The 15,956-nt window shown below is 37.0% G+C and overlaps 3 protein-coding genes across 6 annotated transcripts in view; all 3 read left to right on the top strand.

The window, feature by feature from the left end:
* The first annotated feature begins 133 nt into the window (after positions 1-133).
* On the top strand, positions 134-4,554 carry LOC139630761 (troponin I, slow skeletal muscle-like). Its single transcript, XM_071494455.1, has 5 exons — positions 134-1,896; positions 2,001-2,132; positions 2,710-2,799; positions 2,965-3,138; positions 3,838-4,554. The coding sequence occupies exons 2-5, from the start codon at positions 2,022-2,024 to the stop codon at positions 3,922-3,924; spliced, it is 462 nt and encodes a 153-aa protein (XP_071350556.1). The 5' UTR covers positions 134-1,896; positions 2,001-2,021; the 3' UTR covers positions 3,925-4,554.
* Positions 4,555-6,452: 1,898 nt separating this feature from the next.
* On the top strand, positions 6,453-9,848 carry bpgm (2,3-bisphosphoglycerate mutase). Of its 3 annotated transcripts, none has more exons than XM_071494397.1 (3): positions 6,453-6,557; positions 7,038-7,660; positions 8,190-9,848. In XM_071494397.1, the coding sequence occupies exons 2-3, from the start codon at positions 7,060-7,062 to the stop codon at positions 8,363-8,365; spliced, it is 777 nt and encodes a 258-aa protein (XP_071350498.1). In that variant the 5' UTR covers positions 6,453-6,557; positions 7,038-7,059; the 3' UTR covers positions 8,366-9,848. The 3 variants fall into 3 exon arrangements, with proteins under 3 accessions (XP_071350498.1, XP_071350507.1, XP_071350489.1); XM_071494406.1 differs by lacking the exon at positions 6,453-6,557 and adding an exon at positions 6,919-6,943; XM_071494388.1 differs by lacking the exon at positions 6,453-6,557 and having other exon boundaries at positions 6,951-7,660.
* A 685-nt stretch (positions 9,849-10,533) lies between these two features.
* Positions 10,534-15,956, top strand: part of LOC139630632 (caldesmon-like) — a 30,850-nt gene continuing 25,427 nt past the window's right edge. Inside the window, exon 1 of one of the 2 annotated variants that reach the window (XM_071494266.1) lies at positions 10,534-10,830. The gene's annotated coding sequence lies outside the window, so the exon portion shown is untranslated. The remainder of the gene's footprint in view (positions 10,831-15,956) is intronic. The other variant, XM_071494287.1, reaches the window with a different exon arrangement.

Below are 15,956 nucleotides of genomic sequence, written 5' to 3'. Positions count from 1 at the left end.
CACTGTGTAATCTTACAATCATTTTGGATTGTGCAGAGGATTTACTTTTTTTATTTCATACACATAATATTGGACTAAAGCTCATTTAGACTTCACCCTCTCCACCTTAGCAAGGAGACAGAGGCACTAAGAAAGAATCAAAGGTGGACAGCCCCAACAAGAACTTTCACACCTCATACATATGGGATGTGAGAGACGCAGTTCAAGAATGGTGAGGACAGAGGGTCTATTTTAGTGAGCCACTCACATGAGCTCTAGATTCTATATATCTACCCTCTTACTGTCCTTCTCGTCTCAGAAAAAGAAGCCTGTGAGTATTTGTCATCTGTTGTATAAGGTAAGGATTCTTACTTCACAATATTACAGAGCATCAAAAGATAAAAAAAAACTAATTAAGGCGTTTTATTGTAATGCTCTTGATAGAAATTGTGAAAACTGATGCAAGTCCAAAGTCATCAGTATTAATAAAAGCTCTAAAGCAGTGTTTATGTTGTTATATTTCTTAAAACTAAATGGATTTTTTAAACAAATGAAAGATATCTTGTTTTAAGATATCTTACAAGTTACTGAGGGAGGAGGTTCAAGATCAGCTGCCTTCCTCTGATCTCAAACAGAAGTCAGTGTTGGAGTTATAAATATCACCTCAGTGTGAATTTGATTTATGTGTGTTTTTTTTTTTACTGCAACCTATTTCCATTGCTTATAATTTTGTTGTGTAATTCCAATGTAATTATCTGGAGTGACGAAGGATGATTTTTTTTTTTTTTTTTATTAAATTTTGAAAAAAGTTATAAAAAATGTATAAAAAAAGAATCATACCCCTTTGGTCTTTGTGTATGTTTTCTGACTGAATACCTATCAGTTAGTTAGTACTATTGTTGGATCTGTTTCACAGAGTATTTTTTCAGTCATAGGTTTGACCTTTATACAATGTCATATCTAGTGTCCTGCTATGGATCTACAGCCAATGGTATTTGGGGTTTCTAACTCAATTCTGATGAAAACTGATGGTTTTTCATCATTTTGCAAAGTAAATTAGCAGTAAATGCATATGTGTGCACTCTTATTCTAAAAAAATCAATAATTTTCATCTTCTTTTCTTCTACATATAGATTTAACAAGGGGATACAAAAAACTGCCACCATGTCTGAAGCGTAAGCACCCATTATCTTATTAATTTCCATGACACCATAACTTACACATGTTGTGTGAAATTACAAAAATGTAACAAAATCTACTTTTTCTCTTTCTCTGTGAATTATGGACACCTCCATCCTAATTGGACAGGGCCGTAAGTTCATTAATTAATCTAATTTTGACATTTATGGTATCACTTGTGGGACTCAGAACTATGTATTTTACAAGCTAGGTATTCTGTACTGCAAATCTGTAGATTAAATAGTTTTGACTATTCATAAAAAATGACTGACTTCATTATGTATGAAATAAATCCAACTTTATAAGAAAGCTTAGGTCATATTCTTCTCAGAGTGTTCTTTGTCATTTTTTATGTATCTAGAGTCATAACACAAATAACACACTTGAAAACCATCTGCAGTTTCAACTGGGAGTGAAAATAAACCTACCTTAACAACTTGAACTGGTACCAGAATAAAATAAAACGACTAATATACATATGGGCAGTGATGAAATCAGAAATGTATTTAGTTATATGTCTGTTAACTCAACACAGTGACAGTGTTTATACTAGCATGCCTCCCTCAGTTAATTCACTTTTACATTAAAAATGTAAAAAGTCTTTCTAACTCTGGGAAACATCATATGATATCTAATATAGTTGTTATTCTTTGCCAAAACACTGAATGAACTGTACACCATCTTCTTTTCCAGAAACCAAAGCCAAAAATCTCTGCATCTCGCAGACTGTTCTTGAAGGTATCTTATGTGTGTCTGTGTGTTAGTTTTGGATAGAATTGTAATCCATACATTGTCTGGTTGATTGAGGTGTAATTTTTGCATCTATTTGTGCTGTGTGCCAGACCAAACTGATAAAGAAGGCCATGACTATGCTGGAGAATGAAAAGCAAGCCAGAAAAGATGAACGAGAGAGAACCCTTGCTGAGAGAGTCCCATCCCTCCAAATGTCAGGCATGTCCTTGGAGGATTTACAGGTACATTTATCACTGAAGCATTTTAATCCACATAAGGAGCTTTTTATGGTTGTGACTCTAAAGAAAGTCAATATTAAATCATATAAATGTCTAAACACTTCACCATCACTTCATCTAAATCACGTTTTCTCACCTTCCCCTAATGGTGTAAAGCCACAAGCAATTAGTTTTGGCTTTATTTGCAGGGGTTTTGAGGTATCTGCTGAGACGTCTGCTGCTATCCAAATACAAATGCGGGGAATGCTATTCCGTTCACACCACTGAAAATTAAAATCTGAAAACCTCTGCAAGCAATATCTCTTGCAAGGAACAATTACCTGGAATAATCCAAAAACCTCTGTGCATAGCACAGATTAACATGGTTAATCTCTGGATCATACAAATAACACCAAAAATATTCCAAGTATTTATATAGATTCATGTTTATGGTATATAGTATTTCATAAACAAATGCCTGTATATGTGTCATACAGTCACTGTGCACTGTTCCATACTGTGTCAGTATTTCCATGAAGTTATGGATATAAATTAGATTCAAATAAAACAAGTCTAACGCACTTAAGGTTTCTGTCCACAGAATCTTTGCAAAGAACTACACCAGAAAATTGACGTAGTTGATGAAGAACGGTATGACATTAATGCTAAAGTGACAAAAAATGATAAGGAGGTAAGTAATATTTGGTTAATAACCATTTTAGCGTTATCCCTTTTCACATAAAATTAAACATCTTACAAATTTAAGGAATGCATACCCTGTGTAACCAGTATTCAATGGAAAAAGACAAGTTTAAGGTTATGCTGAGTCAGGGGTTGTCTCTTGTGTGGGAAAAAGATACAGGACCTGTCTCAGAAGATCTTTGAGTTGAAGGGTAAGATGAAGAGACCAAACCTGAGAAGGGTTAGGGTGTCAGCTGATGCCATGCTGGGAGCTCTGCTGGGCTCTAAGGTCAAAGAGTCTGTGGACTTCAAGGCCAACCTCAAGACTGTAAAGAAGGAGGAGGAAAAGGTAAGACTTTCTTGGCTTTAACATCAGTTTATCGCAAAATATCATGTGGTGTCACTTCACCATCTATGTAATTCATCCGCTCAGTATTGGTACTGCTTTTACGGGACTATTACACAACTGACAATTTGTACAATTTCAGTAAGACTGCTTAAATTGTTTTGATTACAGCTTTAACAGACTATATCTTCATCATCATTAGAAATAGGTTGCCACCATTGGCAACAAATCACTGGGGACTGTACACTTTGGATAAAATCTAATAGTGGACATTGAAGACCTAGTTGCAGCCTAAATAAAGGATATTATGGGATATTAAGACTACGACTGAAGCTAAAGATATACATTTCTTGAGCACACACATAAAGAAAGTTGGTGGGATAATAAAAGATTGATGCCTAAAACAAAATCCTCATATGTAACCTAAACTACTGAAATGGTTTTAAAGGAACTAGAAGGGAAGTCTTTTGTTTGTATCGAAAAGACAAAGGCAGTAAGAATACACTTACAGTGTCTGGGGAAATATTTATGGTTAAGAAAATTCATTGTATGTCATGTATTCATGTATCCTTAACTTCCCCATCCTCCATATGCCTGCGTGTGGTAGCAAAAATGACTACAACAAAATACTACAACAAAATGACTACTAATTATGTTGTTATGAGTAGTGAGGTAAACCTTTTTTATTTTTATACCCCACAGAAAGAGGAAGTGACTGACTGGCGTAAGAACGTGGATGCCATGTCTGGTATGGAGGGCAGAAAGAAGCTGTTTAATGCCGGGCAGTAGATTTGAAGTGAATATCTTTGTGAAGATGTTTACTGCTCTATGACAGGCGGAACCAGTGAATCATGTGACTATTGTTCACTTTATAATGACAGTGAAAATGAAGATCATTTTAACAAGTAGGTTCTGGCAAGTTCATGTTTCAACTGTTTGTGAAAATGGCAACAGTGAACTTTATTATTATTCAAGGAATACATACTGTTTTTATATAATAACAAAATGCAAACTGTATTATGAGAAACATATGTATTTAATGTATTTGAGCAATGTACTGCTTTTGTAGTTGTTAGCAACAATATGAATTCATGAACACAGCACCACTATTGGCTGTCCATGTAAACAGGCAATAATCAGAGGAAATGCAGATGGGTATATGTGCTAACAAGTATGAATCTTTATACTGTAATTCTGTTGCTTACAAGAGCATCTTCCCAATCATGGCAACATAAAACATGGAGATCAACAATTGTGTTTGTTCTTGTGTTTTCCACAAAGATAATAATGCCTGTTGGATTGAGAGAAAGAATGAAAACACATTCCAGGGACAGCTAATTTTGGCAGTCAACTGTTCATGGAGTAACATCAAGGTGAGCATCCTTGAAAATGAATGTCATTAAACTTGAGACATTATGATGAGAAGAAGCTGTGTCATGAATTGTGCATCACTTAATAAAATGTAAATGACATAACTTAGATAACAATGATCATCTGTGCCTTAAACTGGAAAGCGGTTGCTCTCCTTAGAGCAGTGTTTGTATATTTGTGTACTTGTATTAGTCGCATTATCATCTGTTGATTTCCTGTATATCAACATAAATTTGACAACCATCTAAATATCAGGAGTAACAATTTCACAGCAATAGTGGATATTTAATGATTTTAGCAACAATCTGATTAAGCACTTTGATTTGTCAGGTATTTGAACATCCCACCTGGATATTTCATCCCCACACAGTTTCTCAATTGGTTTTTCAGGAGCTTGGTTTTCCCTTTTATACCACAACATATACATCAGCCATCTGATTTCAGCCATAATGCCTACCCTTATGTTATAGGAAATAAAAACAGTTTTCAGGTTGAGACTTGATTCTTGGTTAAGGTTACGGTTACATGAAATTGAAAGTGAGTAATGATTATTTTCATTATCGATAATCAATCAATTAATCTGTTAATTATTTTTTAGATTAGTGATTAGGCAAATAAAATGTCAGAAAATTGTGAGAAATATCCTTCCCAACCTCCCAAAGCCCATTGGTGATATCTTCAAATGTAGTTCTGTCTGGTAAATGAACCAAAACCCAAACATATTCAGTATGCTATCACAGAAGAATGAAAAAAAACTGAAAATATTCACAATGGAGAAGATGACATGAGAGAAGTTTCACATATTCTCTTAAAATGACTCAAAACGGTTAATGGATTATCCAAATTGTTACCAGTTATTGTTTTGTTGATCGACTATTCACAAATATTTGCAGCTGTAATTTCAAGGGAATGTAAATCAGCGTGTCCTTTAAAGTGACAATGGCAGAAATGAAAGGAGTTAGTTCCATCAATGAACATACAGAGAATAACCCTTACTGCTAACACTGGGTAACATGATTTATTCTGAAGAAACATTTAACCCTATAAAGCCAAATGCATCAAATTTGATACAACCATTTCTGAGACCTATTACATCACCTTATGGTAAAAACTTCACTCAAAACCCTCTTGTATCCAATCTGATACTTGTCTACCTTTATCACTATAATAATTCAAACACAGTACATGGGACAATCCCAGTTGGCCACCTTCAGATAGTTCCCAGCTCACTGGATCAAGGTCAAGAAAATTGCGATTTTTACGATTTTCCAGTGACATTTTCTTAGAAATTTTTAGTAATATTCTAACATGAACACTTAATCTGTTGAAGCAAGTTATAATTACATAATTTTTTGCATTTTAGTATGTAGTAAAATCGTGTATAAAATTTGGATAAACCTATATGCAAATCATTTTTTGTAACTTTTTTTTCAAATTTTGTGAAAGGGCCAAATAAAGGTTCCAGATTCAAGAAATCTGAATTTTCTGTCCATTATTTCTGGGGTCAGGCATTACAGGGTTAAAAACTGTTTACTTTTGCCTGAAGTAGCTCTATTATGTTGGAGCTAAAATGGCAGTAGTTTCAAAAACTTAAAGGATTATTTTCGTTCTTTGTGACCTAAAAAAACAGTTTTGATTTACACACCTGTTTCGTTTTAGGCGGGTTTACACAATAGCTCCCTTTCCTCTACCTCGAAGAAGTTGTCTTAAACTGCTGTCTTTCTCTTACAAACACCTTTAATCCTGCTAACTGAAAACTACAAGCTCATACTACAAAATACGGATAACTGTACCTCTCTCCATCCATGGCTGACAGCGGTTACCACCCTTCTTCTTCCTCTCCTCACGGCCGTTACTACTGCTCCTAATATGGGCATAACGGTGGCCAAAGAGCCCGCCCACATGTGAGATACGGCATTCTGATTGGGCGATTGGAATGTCAATCGTTGTCGTTTACAGGAACGCCGCTGTACTGTTCATGGCCTGCGAAGTACTGTCAACAGTAACGCCTGTACCATCTATATTTAGGCCGGATTTAAAACCAACACAGGGTAAGACGACATTTTCAATATTCTGGCTTTTTATGGGAGGAGATTTCCACATGCCTGCTGTTTTGTTTTTATACGTCCTGTCTTTACCTCGGTCTCAGCGGCCATAATACGAAAACAGTAACTGACGTTTAGGCTACAGAGCAGCACGTCCGTCCATCCTCTCAGGTTAGCTTAAAAGCTTTGCAACAGCATCCATTCAAATATTTGCATACAGTAGTTAGGTTTTGCTATCTGTTGCTATTTTGTGTACGAATAAGGCCTGTTAATAAGGGTATCTGTAGCCTGTCACCTTTAGAAGGTAACCTCTAACCTTTTGCTGGCTCCAAGTCCCTGCTCCTGAATTCAGATCAGACACGCAGACCTGTGACTAAGTGAGGCCATACACTGTAAGCTGTGCTCTGTTTGAATGAAAGTAATACTTTTACTTCTGCTATCACTGACTGCATAACTGTTATGTTAATTTATGCTGAATGCGTGCAGGTTTCTGCTGCTGGTGCTTCGGATGTCCAAGTACAAACTCTTTCTGCTGAGGCATGGAGAGGGGGCCTGGAACAAGGAGAACCGCTTCTGCAGCTGGGTTGACCAGAAGCTGAGTGAAGATGGGGTGAAGGAAGCCCAGGAGTGTGGCAGGCTCTTGAAGGAGCAGGGCTACAAGTTCGACTTAGTATTCACCTCTATACTTAGCCGCTCCATCCAGACAGCCTGGCTGGTGCTGGAGGCTATGGGCCAGGAGTGGGTCCCTGTTGTCAAGTCCTGGAGACTTAATGAGCGCCACTATGGTTCCCTGATTGGCTTAAACCGGGCAGAGATGGCTTTACAACATGGAGAGGAAAAGGTGAAGCTGTGGAGAAGGAGCTACGATGTGACTCCACCTCTGATTGATGAATCCCATCCTTACTTTCTGGAAATCTACAATGACCGCAGGTACACCACTTGTGACGTGCCAAAGGACGCCCTTCCCCGAGCAGAGAGCCTGAAGGAAGTGTTGGACAGGCTGCTGCCATACTGGGACAGCACTGTGGTGCCAGAGATAAGGAAAGGCAGGACGGTGCTCATTTCTGCTCATGGAAACAGCTGCAGGGCTCTGCTGAAATACCTGGAAGGTATGCTACTGTACTGACCAAGGCTATTTTAAAATAGTGCTCTTTCAGCCTTTGTTTTTGTGCTGTGAATGCATTTAGTTGAATTCAAAAACAGCTCCTGAATGTCTGTTTGAGGCTTGACAAGCTGCTTTTTTAAATTATCATAGTCAGTGACTTAGGGAGGGACATATTTCAGTTCCAGAAATGGAAGGTTGAACCTGCACAAAAAGGCCAGTGAGTTTATGTTACATTTGGCTGTGGTGATGAATTCCACTCTGACCTTTTATCACACTCATAAGCTGCAGGGGCTCCATGAGCCACAGGCCACTCAGTAACTTAACATATGCTGACTGTTACATAATACTATGCAGCAGGATCTATACAGGCTGGATAGACTGTGGTACTGCCATACATTTGGCAATAAACTCGCAGATTTCCTGCATATAATGTCATCATACTGCACTATGCAAAATGAGAGACTGCAAACTGTCACAAAGCTTGGTTTAGATGATCTAGCGTGATTTTAATATTACTGTTCTTATTTCAACAGGTATATCAGATAACGACATAGCCAACGTGACTTTACCTACAGGGGTACCTGTGCTGCTTGAGCTGGATGAAAACCTTCGGCCTGTGAAACCGCGACAGCTCTTGGGAGACCAGGCAAAGATTCAGGCAGCTATTAAAAAGGTGGAGGACCAGGGAAAAGCCAAACCATCAACTTGAATACACTAAACTGACTGTAAGACTGAACGTAGCTCTGATCTGGTCTCTTCTGACTCTTTTCAAATTACTCAAATAACTTAATATAACATGAGACACCAACAACAAGAGATTTTTAGTAAGGTTGAGAGAACAGGTGTAAGTCTTACAGTGAAGTTACTGTATGTGTAATGATGGCCTGACATGAATACAGGATGTGTGTATTGCAGGTCAGACTGGGGCAGGAGGAAGTCCAGCAATGTACTGTAAATGTTTCAGCACTGTGTATTATGTGTTAGCATTGAGGAAAAAATTTGGTTCATAAATTATTTTTCAGCAAATTGTTCTTACGTATGCCTGTATGGTGACCCTGCAGTGGTTATTTATTTATTTACTCATTGACTCCACCTTGACAGATAAATAGTAATGTGGTGAAGCTGAAAAATCTTGAGGGAAATATCTCTCTTTTGCTCAATGATGCTTTTCTATTACATTCATAAGCTTTAGGGAATATTCTCTTACATTTTAAAAATGTGCCTTCAGTATTAACCTCGTTCTGAGATTCAGTTATTTTTTAAAACCCAAACAGAACTTATCTTGATTTTATTTAAGAATAAAATAGAGTGACTATTAACAAACCTTACCTCATAGAAATTGGTAGCCACGCTGTTCATTTAAAAAATGTCATTGTGAGCCACAGAAATGCTGTAAATATGCAAAACACTGAAATCCTCTACTGTCCTATGTGAGTTACTCATAGTTTTTAATGTTTTACTTAGTAAGGATGAGTATGACAGCCAAAGTTGCTGTTCTATTAGGTTTATAGAGTACATTAACTCTGACACAGAATAGGCTGAGTTTAAAAAAAACATAGCTAACAACCATGGATATTTGGTATGATAACTGGTTTATGCTTTGCACTTTTTGGGGATATGAGAAAGAATTTTAGAATGTATTCCCTTGTTACAAAAATGCAAGAAAAACCTCAGTGGTAAATACCATTATTTTGGATTCATATAATTACAGTTTAATTGTATTAAACAAGCACTATTTGATTTTCGTTTTTTCTAAATTCAAAAATTGTAATTATGCAGTTATTTGATGTTGCTTATGTGTTAGTAACAAGGGTGAAAATGTTACAAACAACTCATGAGTCTGCACATTCGTTCTTATAGCAGCACTATCTTGTCATATTATGTTACTACTGTATGTGGCACAGGCTACTGCATGTCGTATTGTGTCTCTTGTGTGTAGATGTACATTACTGTACATCATTTGTGTCTCCTGTTTTTCAAGTTTGTTGTGTTTCTCTGCCACTGTTATTTTGTACACTGGTCTGTTAGGTCAACAAGGGAGTTAAGAACATGCATTTGGTGATAAAGAGTAGAAAACACTGATGATACATTTGTAACTTGATGTAGGATGATTTAATGTCTTCCCTGCTGTCCACAGCTTCCCATTGGGAGAGTTAGCATGATGAAATAAAGGGAATTAAATTTTCCTAAAACATTTTTTATTTCTCTGTTATGGTCCATTTTCAGCTTCATTTGGTTAGATAAGTCATCCTTTCGCAACAGCTCAACATTTCAGATGTCATAGTGATATATATATGTTAGCTGTAAATTTAGTGATGGAGCAATAGAAACAAATTTAGAAAGCAAACAACAATGCTGTTTTGGAAGTACAGATATGCTTGCAATTTGGATTCTGGTTGCCTTGAGCCCACTGGAAACAACAAACAGCTGAGTGTGTTTGGCTACCACAGATGGATCCAGAGGAGTGGCTCTTCATTCTTGATTCTTCTCAACCATTTCTGTAATTTGGCCAAACCAGAGGGGCTGAGCCAAGGAGAAACCCTCTAATTGGTTAAAAATGCTCTTAAATGGAAATGATCAGCATGATTCTTGTTCCCATCTATGTGGTGGCAATGATACTGTGTCATATTGTAGACACTATACTGCAAAGTGTTCACATGAAGCCTATAAGATACATTTTGTTCTGCAGAAGTGCATCATCCAGGCATCTGAAGTACACCTGTCATTTTACATTTATTACCAAATATGCATTCACACTAACGGGGGAAAGAGTTTAAGATTGTTCATAAATTAAAGTAATGTAAATTACAGTAATAAAGTAATGAGAAAGATTGTTTTTAGGACTACAGATCACTCATTCAGAAAACCTAGCCAGACACACACAGTCTATAATTTTCTAAGAAAGCTTTTGCTTATTGACCGTATCCTGTAGAATTTACACCAGTTAATAATCTCAGAAATTATTAACTTTGTATAAACTAGATAAATTAATGGCAATTTAAGCACATCCCTCAGGTTAAACTATGTACATGCACACACACACATAAGACCTGTGTGCTGATCACTGAGTTGCATCTTGAGCAGGCGGGGCTGTTCACACTGTGCTTATAAACCTCTGGTCGCTCTCCCTCTCCTGATTTCCAGCAAGAACAGTCACTTTGCTCTGCAGGCCTGGTAAGTTTTTATGATGCAATCTACTAACTCTTTGAATTCAGAGTGATTTATGTGGAGGAATTGAGTTATATTAATCTTAATTGAGCATAATGTGGCTGGCATTGTGACATGTGAAGTTGTAGCTGGTTTCAATAAATCATTTGATGTCATGATAGGGTAGGTGTATGGTTCATAAATAAAAACAGAATTTAACCAGCTGGTTTAGATCATGAACAGGTACAGGTCGCAAGATTAGGTTATGTTGTATAGATCCCTCACTCTTCACCTCCTTAGAATTTTTTTTAAATATCTGATTTAACCTGTATACATGTCTCAAAGTAGACCTATGGTTCTGAAAAGCTGCAGGCAAATCAATCATATATCTATCATGAATACTTTAAGACAATCACTGGGGGGAAAAGTAAAGAATGGATTACACAGTGCATAATCTGAGATTATATTGAAAGGTATCAGAGGAACAAATGGACATAAAATGTGAAGGATAATATTTGTTTATTCTCAGAACAAAAGATGTAAATACTGACTATACTTATAAGCTATAGTTTCTTGACTGTAGATGTTGTATATTTTATCCAAAATAGTGTCACATAAGGGAATTTGGTTTGTAATTTGTACTTTGCATATGCTTTTTGAATTTAAATATTCCACAGTATGCAATGACAGTCAATAAATAACTTTTCCGATCAATTCCTCAAGAGCTTCTTGTGAAGGTGTAAATATAAAGCTTGTATAATTTAATATACCTCTGCAGAGGAATCTGAATTGGAAGACACCGTTTCCAAGTTACGTTCGTGAAATGATATTAGGAAGGTAGGACCTGCATAGCTCTAACAAAGGATGACATTATCATTATAAAGTAATTGCAAGCTGAAACATGCATTTTGGTGGTTCTACGAATCGGTGGTTTCAAACTCCCAAATTTCTCTTTTTTCCCTTTCTGTGAGGCTCAGTACTTGCATCCACTCTGTCCAACAAAGGAGTGAATACTATAATTTGTTACTGATGCACTGAGCAGGCTGGCTGTGGAAAAGCTGTTTGCTGTAGTGGACATGCCAAGTGAGTCTCCTATTCCTTAGATGGTATTGAAGATAAAGGCTACAATCACATGGGGTTGGAGTGTGTGGGTTTATGACCATGGGCTCATCTCCTTGGGGACTGGAAATGTGTGTGGGTTACCATAGCATCCTTTCTCTTCTTGATCATTGAAGTCAGGATAATGTCGTGTCTCTAGAGTGGAAACCGCTGTGTATCTACAGTAAAATGTTTGCGCACACTTTGCATGAAGTGTAAAAGTTATCTATAATAGATTTGACTTGAAGCCTTCCATACCCTTGACTGTGCATGGATATATATGAACACACAACATGACAAACACAAAGAAGGGTTCACAGACTTGGTTTTACGACATGTTTATCAGTGGACAACTTATGTCCCCCATTAAAAGCTGCTTCATATTAGCTCATTCCAAACGCCAGTGTCTGCATGGTACCTTGACGAGAGAGAGTGGGATATGAGCTGGCTTGAGAACATGAACAAAACAGTTTTAGAAGTTCAAAAGTAGTCATTAAAAAGAAGTTAGGGAATCAAATTTGACACAATGAGAAATTGATACGAGGGGATACAGCTGCTGGTGTTTTAGTCTGAGCACAAATGAATCTTTGTAGTTAAAAAGTGGTGTGATTTGAGAAAGAGGAAGGCTGATTGCTCTGTAGTTGTACAGATGTGTTTTAAATGGGAGAGGAAATGGTTTTCCACATGAGGAAATTACAGGAGGGGTAGAGGTGAATGTTGGTGGCCCTGACATTTATGAAGTCATTCATCAGTAATCAGTCTGCCATCGAATCAGTAGATGTAAGGAGGATTAACATTCTTTCATATCATACCAGAATTATTTAGGTGCAGGACTTATTTGTTTAAATGTACACCTGTTGCTACACCACGGTTTTGACAGTGATGACGATCAGCCTTCCAGTCGTATTTTCTGCCTCACAGCAGCATTATGGAAAGTTGATTCATGGTGATCATAATGGAAAGATGTTATTCTTGGATTCCCACTTTGTATAGCAGAAGGTATTTTCTAGAGTAAACCATGCTCTCTGTCCATGGCCTTGCACCTTGCCAAGCTGGGACACTACAACTAACACTGCCTGTGTACTTCCTTAAAAGGAGGCAGAGTACACCATCTCAGCTGATGGGATGCGGAACAGGGAGTGCACATAGCTGCATCTATTTCCATTGAGTCCCTGGTTGAGGAGGAAACTGTAACTCAGCTTTGAATTTGGATTAATTTAGCATCCTGTGTCACCATAGATATATTTTTTTTTAGTTTCATTGATCACTCAGACCAGTTTTTATCATGGACAAAATACAGCAAGCAAACAACTATCTCCACTTGTTTGAGGTTCATCTGTCAGCTGATGATGGATTCCCTGTGTCCCTTTGCTTATTAAAACAAACCAGAGCTGCAGAGCACTGAGTGGAGAGATGAAGAGTGAGTAAATGTCCAACCCCGTCTGTTTCCCTGTTTAGAGATGAAAAAATGGTCTCTAATCTTATCAGCCACACAACAACACACCCTACATTTTAACCAAAATATACACAAACATTTTAATGAGCTGCAGGAAAGGTCAACACTACAGTCTGTTGTGGCTTGAAATCTGAGAGGAATTTGTATTCTGGTCAGGGACTTTTTCGTACGTGACCATGTTTGGTCATGTGGTGTAAGCAGCTGCGACTTCTTGATTGATTGCAAACGCCTCTCTGGCAACTGTTTATCTATATGCGTATTGAAGCACTTTATTTATCTTTTAACAAGAACCTTGTCTGATTTTAGGAAGTAGACTTACCTGAGAAACCTACATACTGTATTTTGTATATTTAGCTGATGCTGATACTACTACAATTTACGCTGACAGTAACCAAAGTCTGTCTTTTAATCCCTCGATAATTAAACAGTACAAAAGTCAAATGAGTTACAGCATTGGATGACACAAAAGTACAGTATGTACAGCACAGTACTCCTACTCTGACTATGCAGTGAGTTAAACACTCTTCCAGTAAAGGTTGAAGACAGTGAAGTCTTTAGTAGCAGCAACTATGACAACATCAAAAATCAATGATGATGATTACAAATCAGAAAAAGATGGGATACTGGAAACAATAGATTAAAAAATGTTTCACCAGTGAAATATCCACAATCAAGGAAATGTTCCACAATTTGGGAATGATACTTATCTGCTTTCTTGTGGGGCATTAGTTGATAAGATTAATACCAGTTTGTACAGAAAATATAAAGCTACCTCTAGCAGTTGGTTAACTCATCTTAACACAATAGAAATAAGGGGAAACAGCTAGCCAAGCTTTGTCTGAGGCCTAAATCAGCACCTCTAAAAGTTACAAATTATTGCATAAATGTATTTTTCAGTCCATACAATTCAAGTCTGCAACATAACCCCCTTCACAAAACTGCAATTTTGCTTTTATGCCTTTTTTTTTACACTGGTTTTTGTAAGCTATATGTGTTAATTAGTAGGCTTTAATGCTGGTGGATGGATGTAACTCTGGACAGAAGCAGCTGTTTCCCCTTGTTTCCAGCCTATGCTAAGCTAAGTTGGTTGGCTGCTGGCAGGAGCTTTATATTTAGTGTCAGGATACAGATTTGACACAGAAATGTGAGCGAAAAGGCATTTTTACCAAAATGCTGAACTTCTCCATACAAAGAGAAATGCCATAACTGATTGAAACATACACACGGAGTCCATAAAATTCAGTTATAATGTTGTATTAGAAAAATGTTAGCCACAAACAGCTAATAGCAGTAGCTGGCTTTGCTTGCGGTAAACTGAGTAAATTAACAATATTTACATATATATATATATATATATATTTATATTTTCCTACAGGGCTTTTGGGGAGTGTATAAAAGGTGTTTATCATTTGCTTAATGACAGAGCTCACAAAACAGTGGTTGTACAGTATGGTGTAGTGGTTGCTTCTAGCAACAGAACAATGTCACGAAAATAACCACTCTAGAACAGATGCCTGTTTATTATAATAAACAACATTACAGCCATGCAAAATAATAATGATAATAATATAGTAAAAAATAAAGTGCATTTGTTATTGTCTGACTTCATTTTTGTTACATCCACAAGTTGGCCTTGATTTGTCTGTGCAGATACTGATATCCAGCTGCCTGCATTGTCTTTGCTAAACATTTCCAGAATGAAGATGTGAGGTCGAATGTAACTTGCCAAACCAAATGTAAATCATTCATTATAGTCGCAGTCTTTAATAGAACATAATGCTTTCCTCTGCCTCCTTTTGATGTTTGATTAATGCACTGGCAGAGTCTCTATAGGGACGCCATCATCAAGCCAGTAATTACAAAGCCAGACAATATACAAATAGCACATGGCATGGACACAATGCTGGGATGAATAGAAACACAAAGGAGGACCATGCAATTGATGTAATTATGGGGCTTTTAGTATGAGTCTTTTATTTTTTGTATTGCAAACCAACCACTAATGTCTTATGAGACTTATTATAACCTTCAGTGGACCACTTGAGGAATTCTCTAAATCCTTTGGCTTCAGAAACAAAGGGCTCAAATGTGAGCTTACTGTGATTTAACTACATCTGATGGGCAACACTGGCATTGGATATACTTCTAAAAGCAAACAGTTTTTTCCAGAATTGTGTCTATTAATCAGACTTAAAAGGTCACCCAGTTAAATTCAATCATAATGATTCATAAGTCAACGATATTAGTCACCACCCAAGAATGACCTGTATACTCTTTCAAATTATATAAAGAGATCACATCGTCACTCAACTAACACACCATATATTCAGCTGTTTCTCCGTAAATATGCCACAAACCTTAATGCTCTTAATAAACTCCCATAAGTACTTTGCAGCTAGGGCCAGCACTTTATTATTGATCTTGATATAAAGTGACTGTAGGTTAGACCAGGTGGGACGTCAGGTTCAGATAATATTATTTCTCACAAGCTGTGGCTGATATTGGCTGGCTTCATGTTTGAATGTGCTGTAAAACTGTTTTTGTCCTCACTTGCTCTGAGTACTCTCCATCTACATCAGGTTCAATTTGTGCTGTAGCT

This window comes from Trachinotus anak, unplaced genomic scaffold, assembly GCF_046630095.1.
Source record: "Trachinotus anak isolate AG129_WGS33_773 ecotype Australia unplaced genomic scaffold, CSIRO_AGI_Tana_v1 ptg000002l, whole genome shotgun sequence".
Classification (NCBI taxonomy): Eukaryota; Metazoa; Chordata; class Actinopteri; order Carangiformes; family Carangidae; genus Trachinotus; species Trachinotus anak.
This window is presented reverse-complemented; position numbering and strand designations above follow the sequence as displayed.

Bases quoted from the DNA above. Each gene is read 5' to 3' on its own strand.
- LOC139630761 (XM_071494455.1), top strand. From the start codon at position 2,022: ATGACTATGCTGGAGAATGAAAAGCAAGCCAGAAAAGATGAACGAGAG. The intron at 2,133-2,709 runs GTACATTTATCA...TTCTGTCCACAG, and splicing joins TGTCCTTGGAGGATTTACAG to AATCTTTGCAAAGAACTACA. The intron at 3,139-3,837 runs GTAAGACTTTCT...TATACCCCACAG, and splicing joins TAAAGAAGGAGGAGGAAAAG to AAAGAGGAAGTGACTGACTG.
- bpgm (XM_071494388.1), top strand. From the start codon at position 7,021: ATGCTGAATGCGTGCAGGTTTCTGCTGCTGGTGCTTCGGATGTCCAAG. The intron at 7,661-8,189 runs GTATGCTACTGT...TTATTTCAACAG, and splicing joins TCTGCTGAAATACCTGGAAG to GTATATCAGATAACGACATA.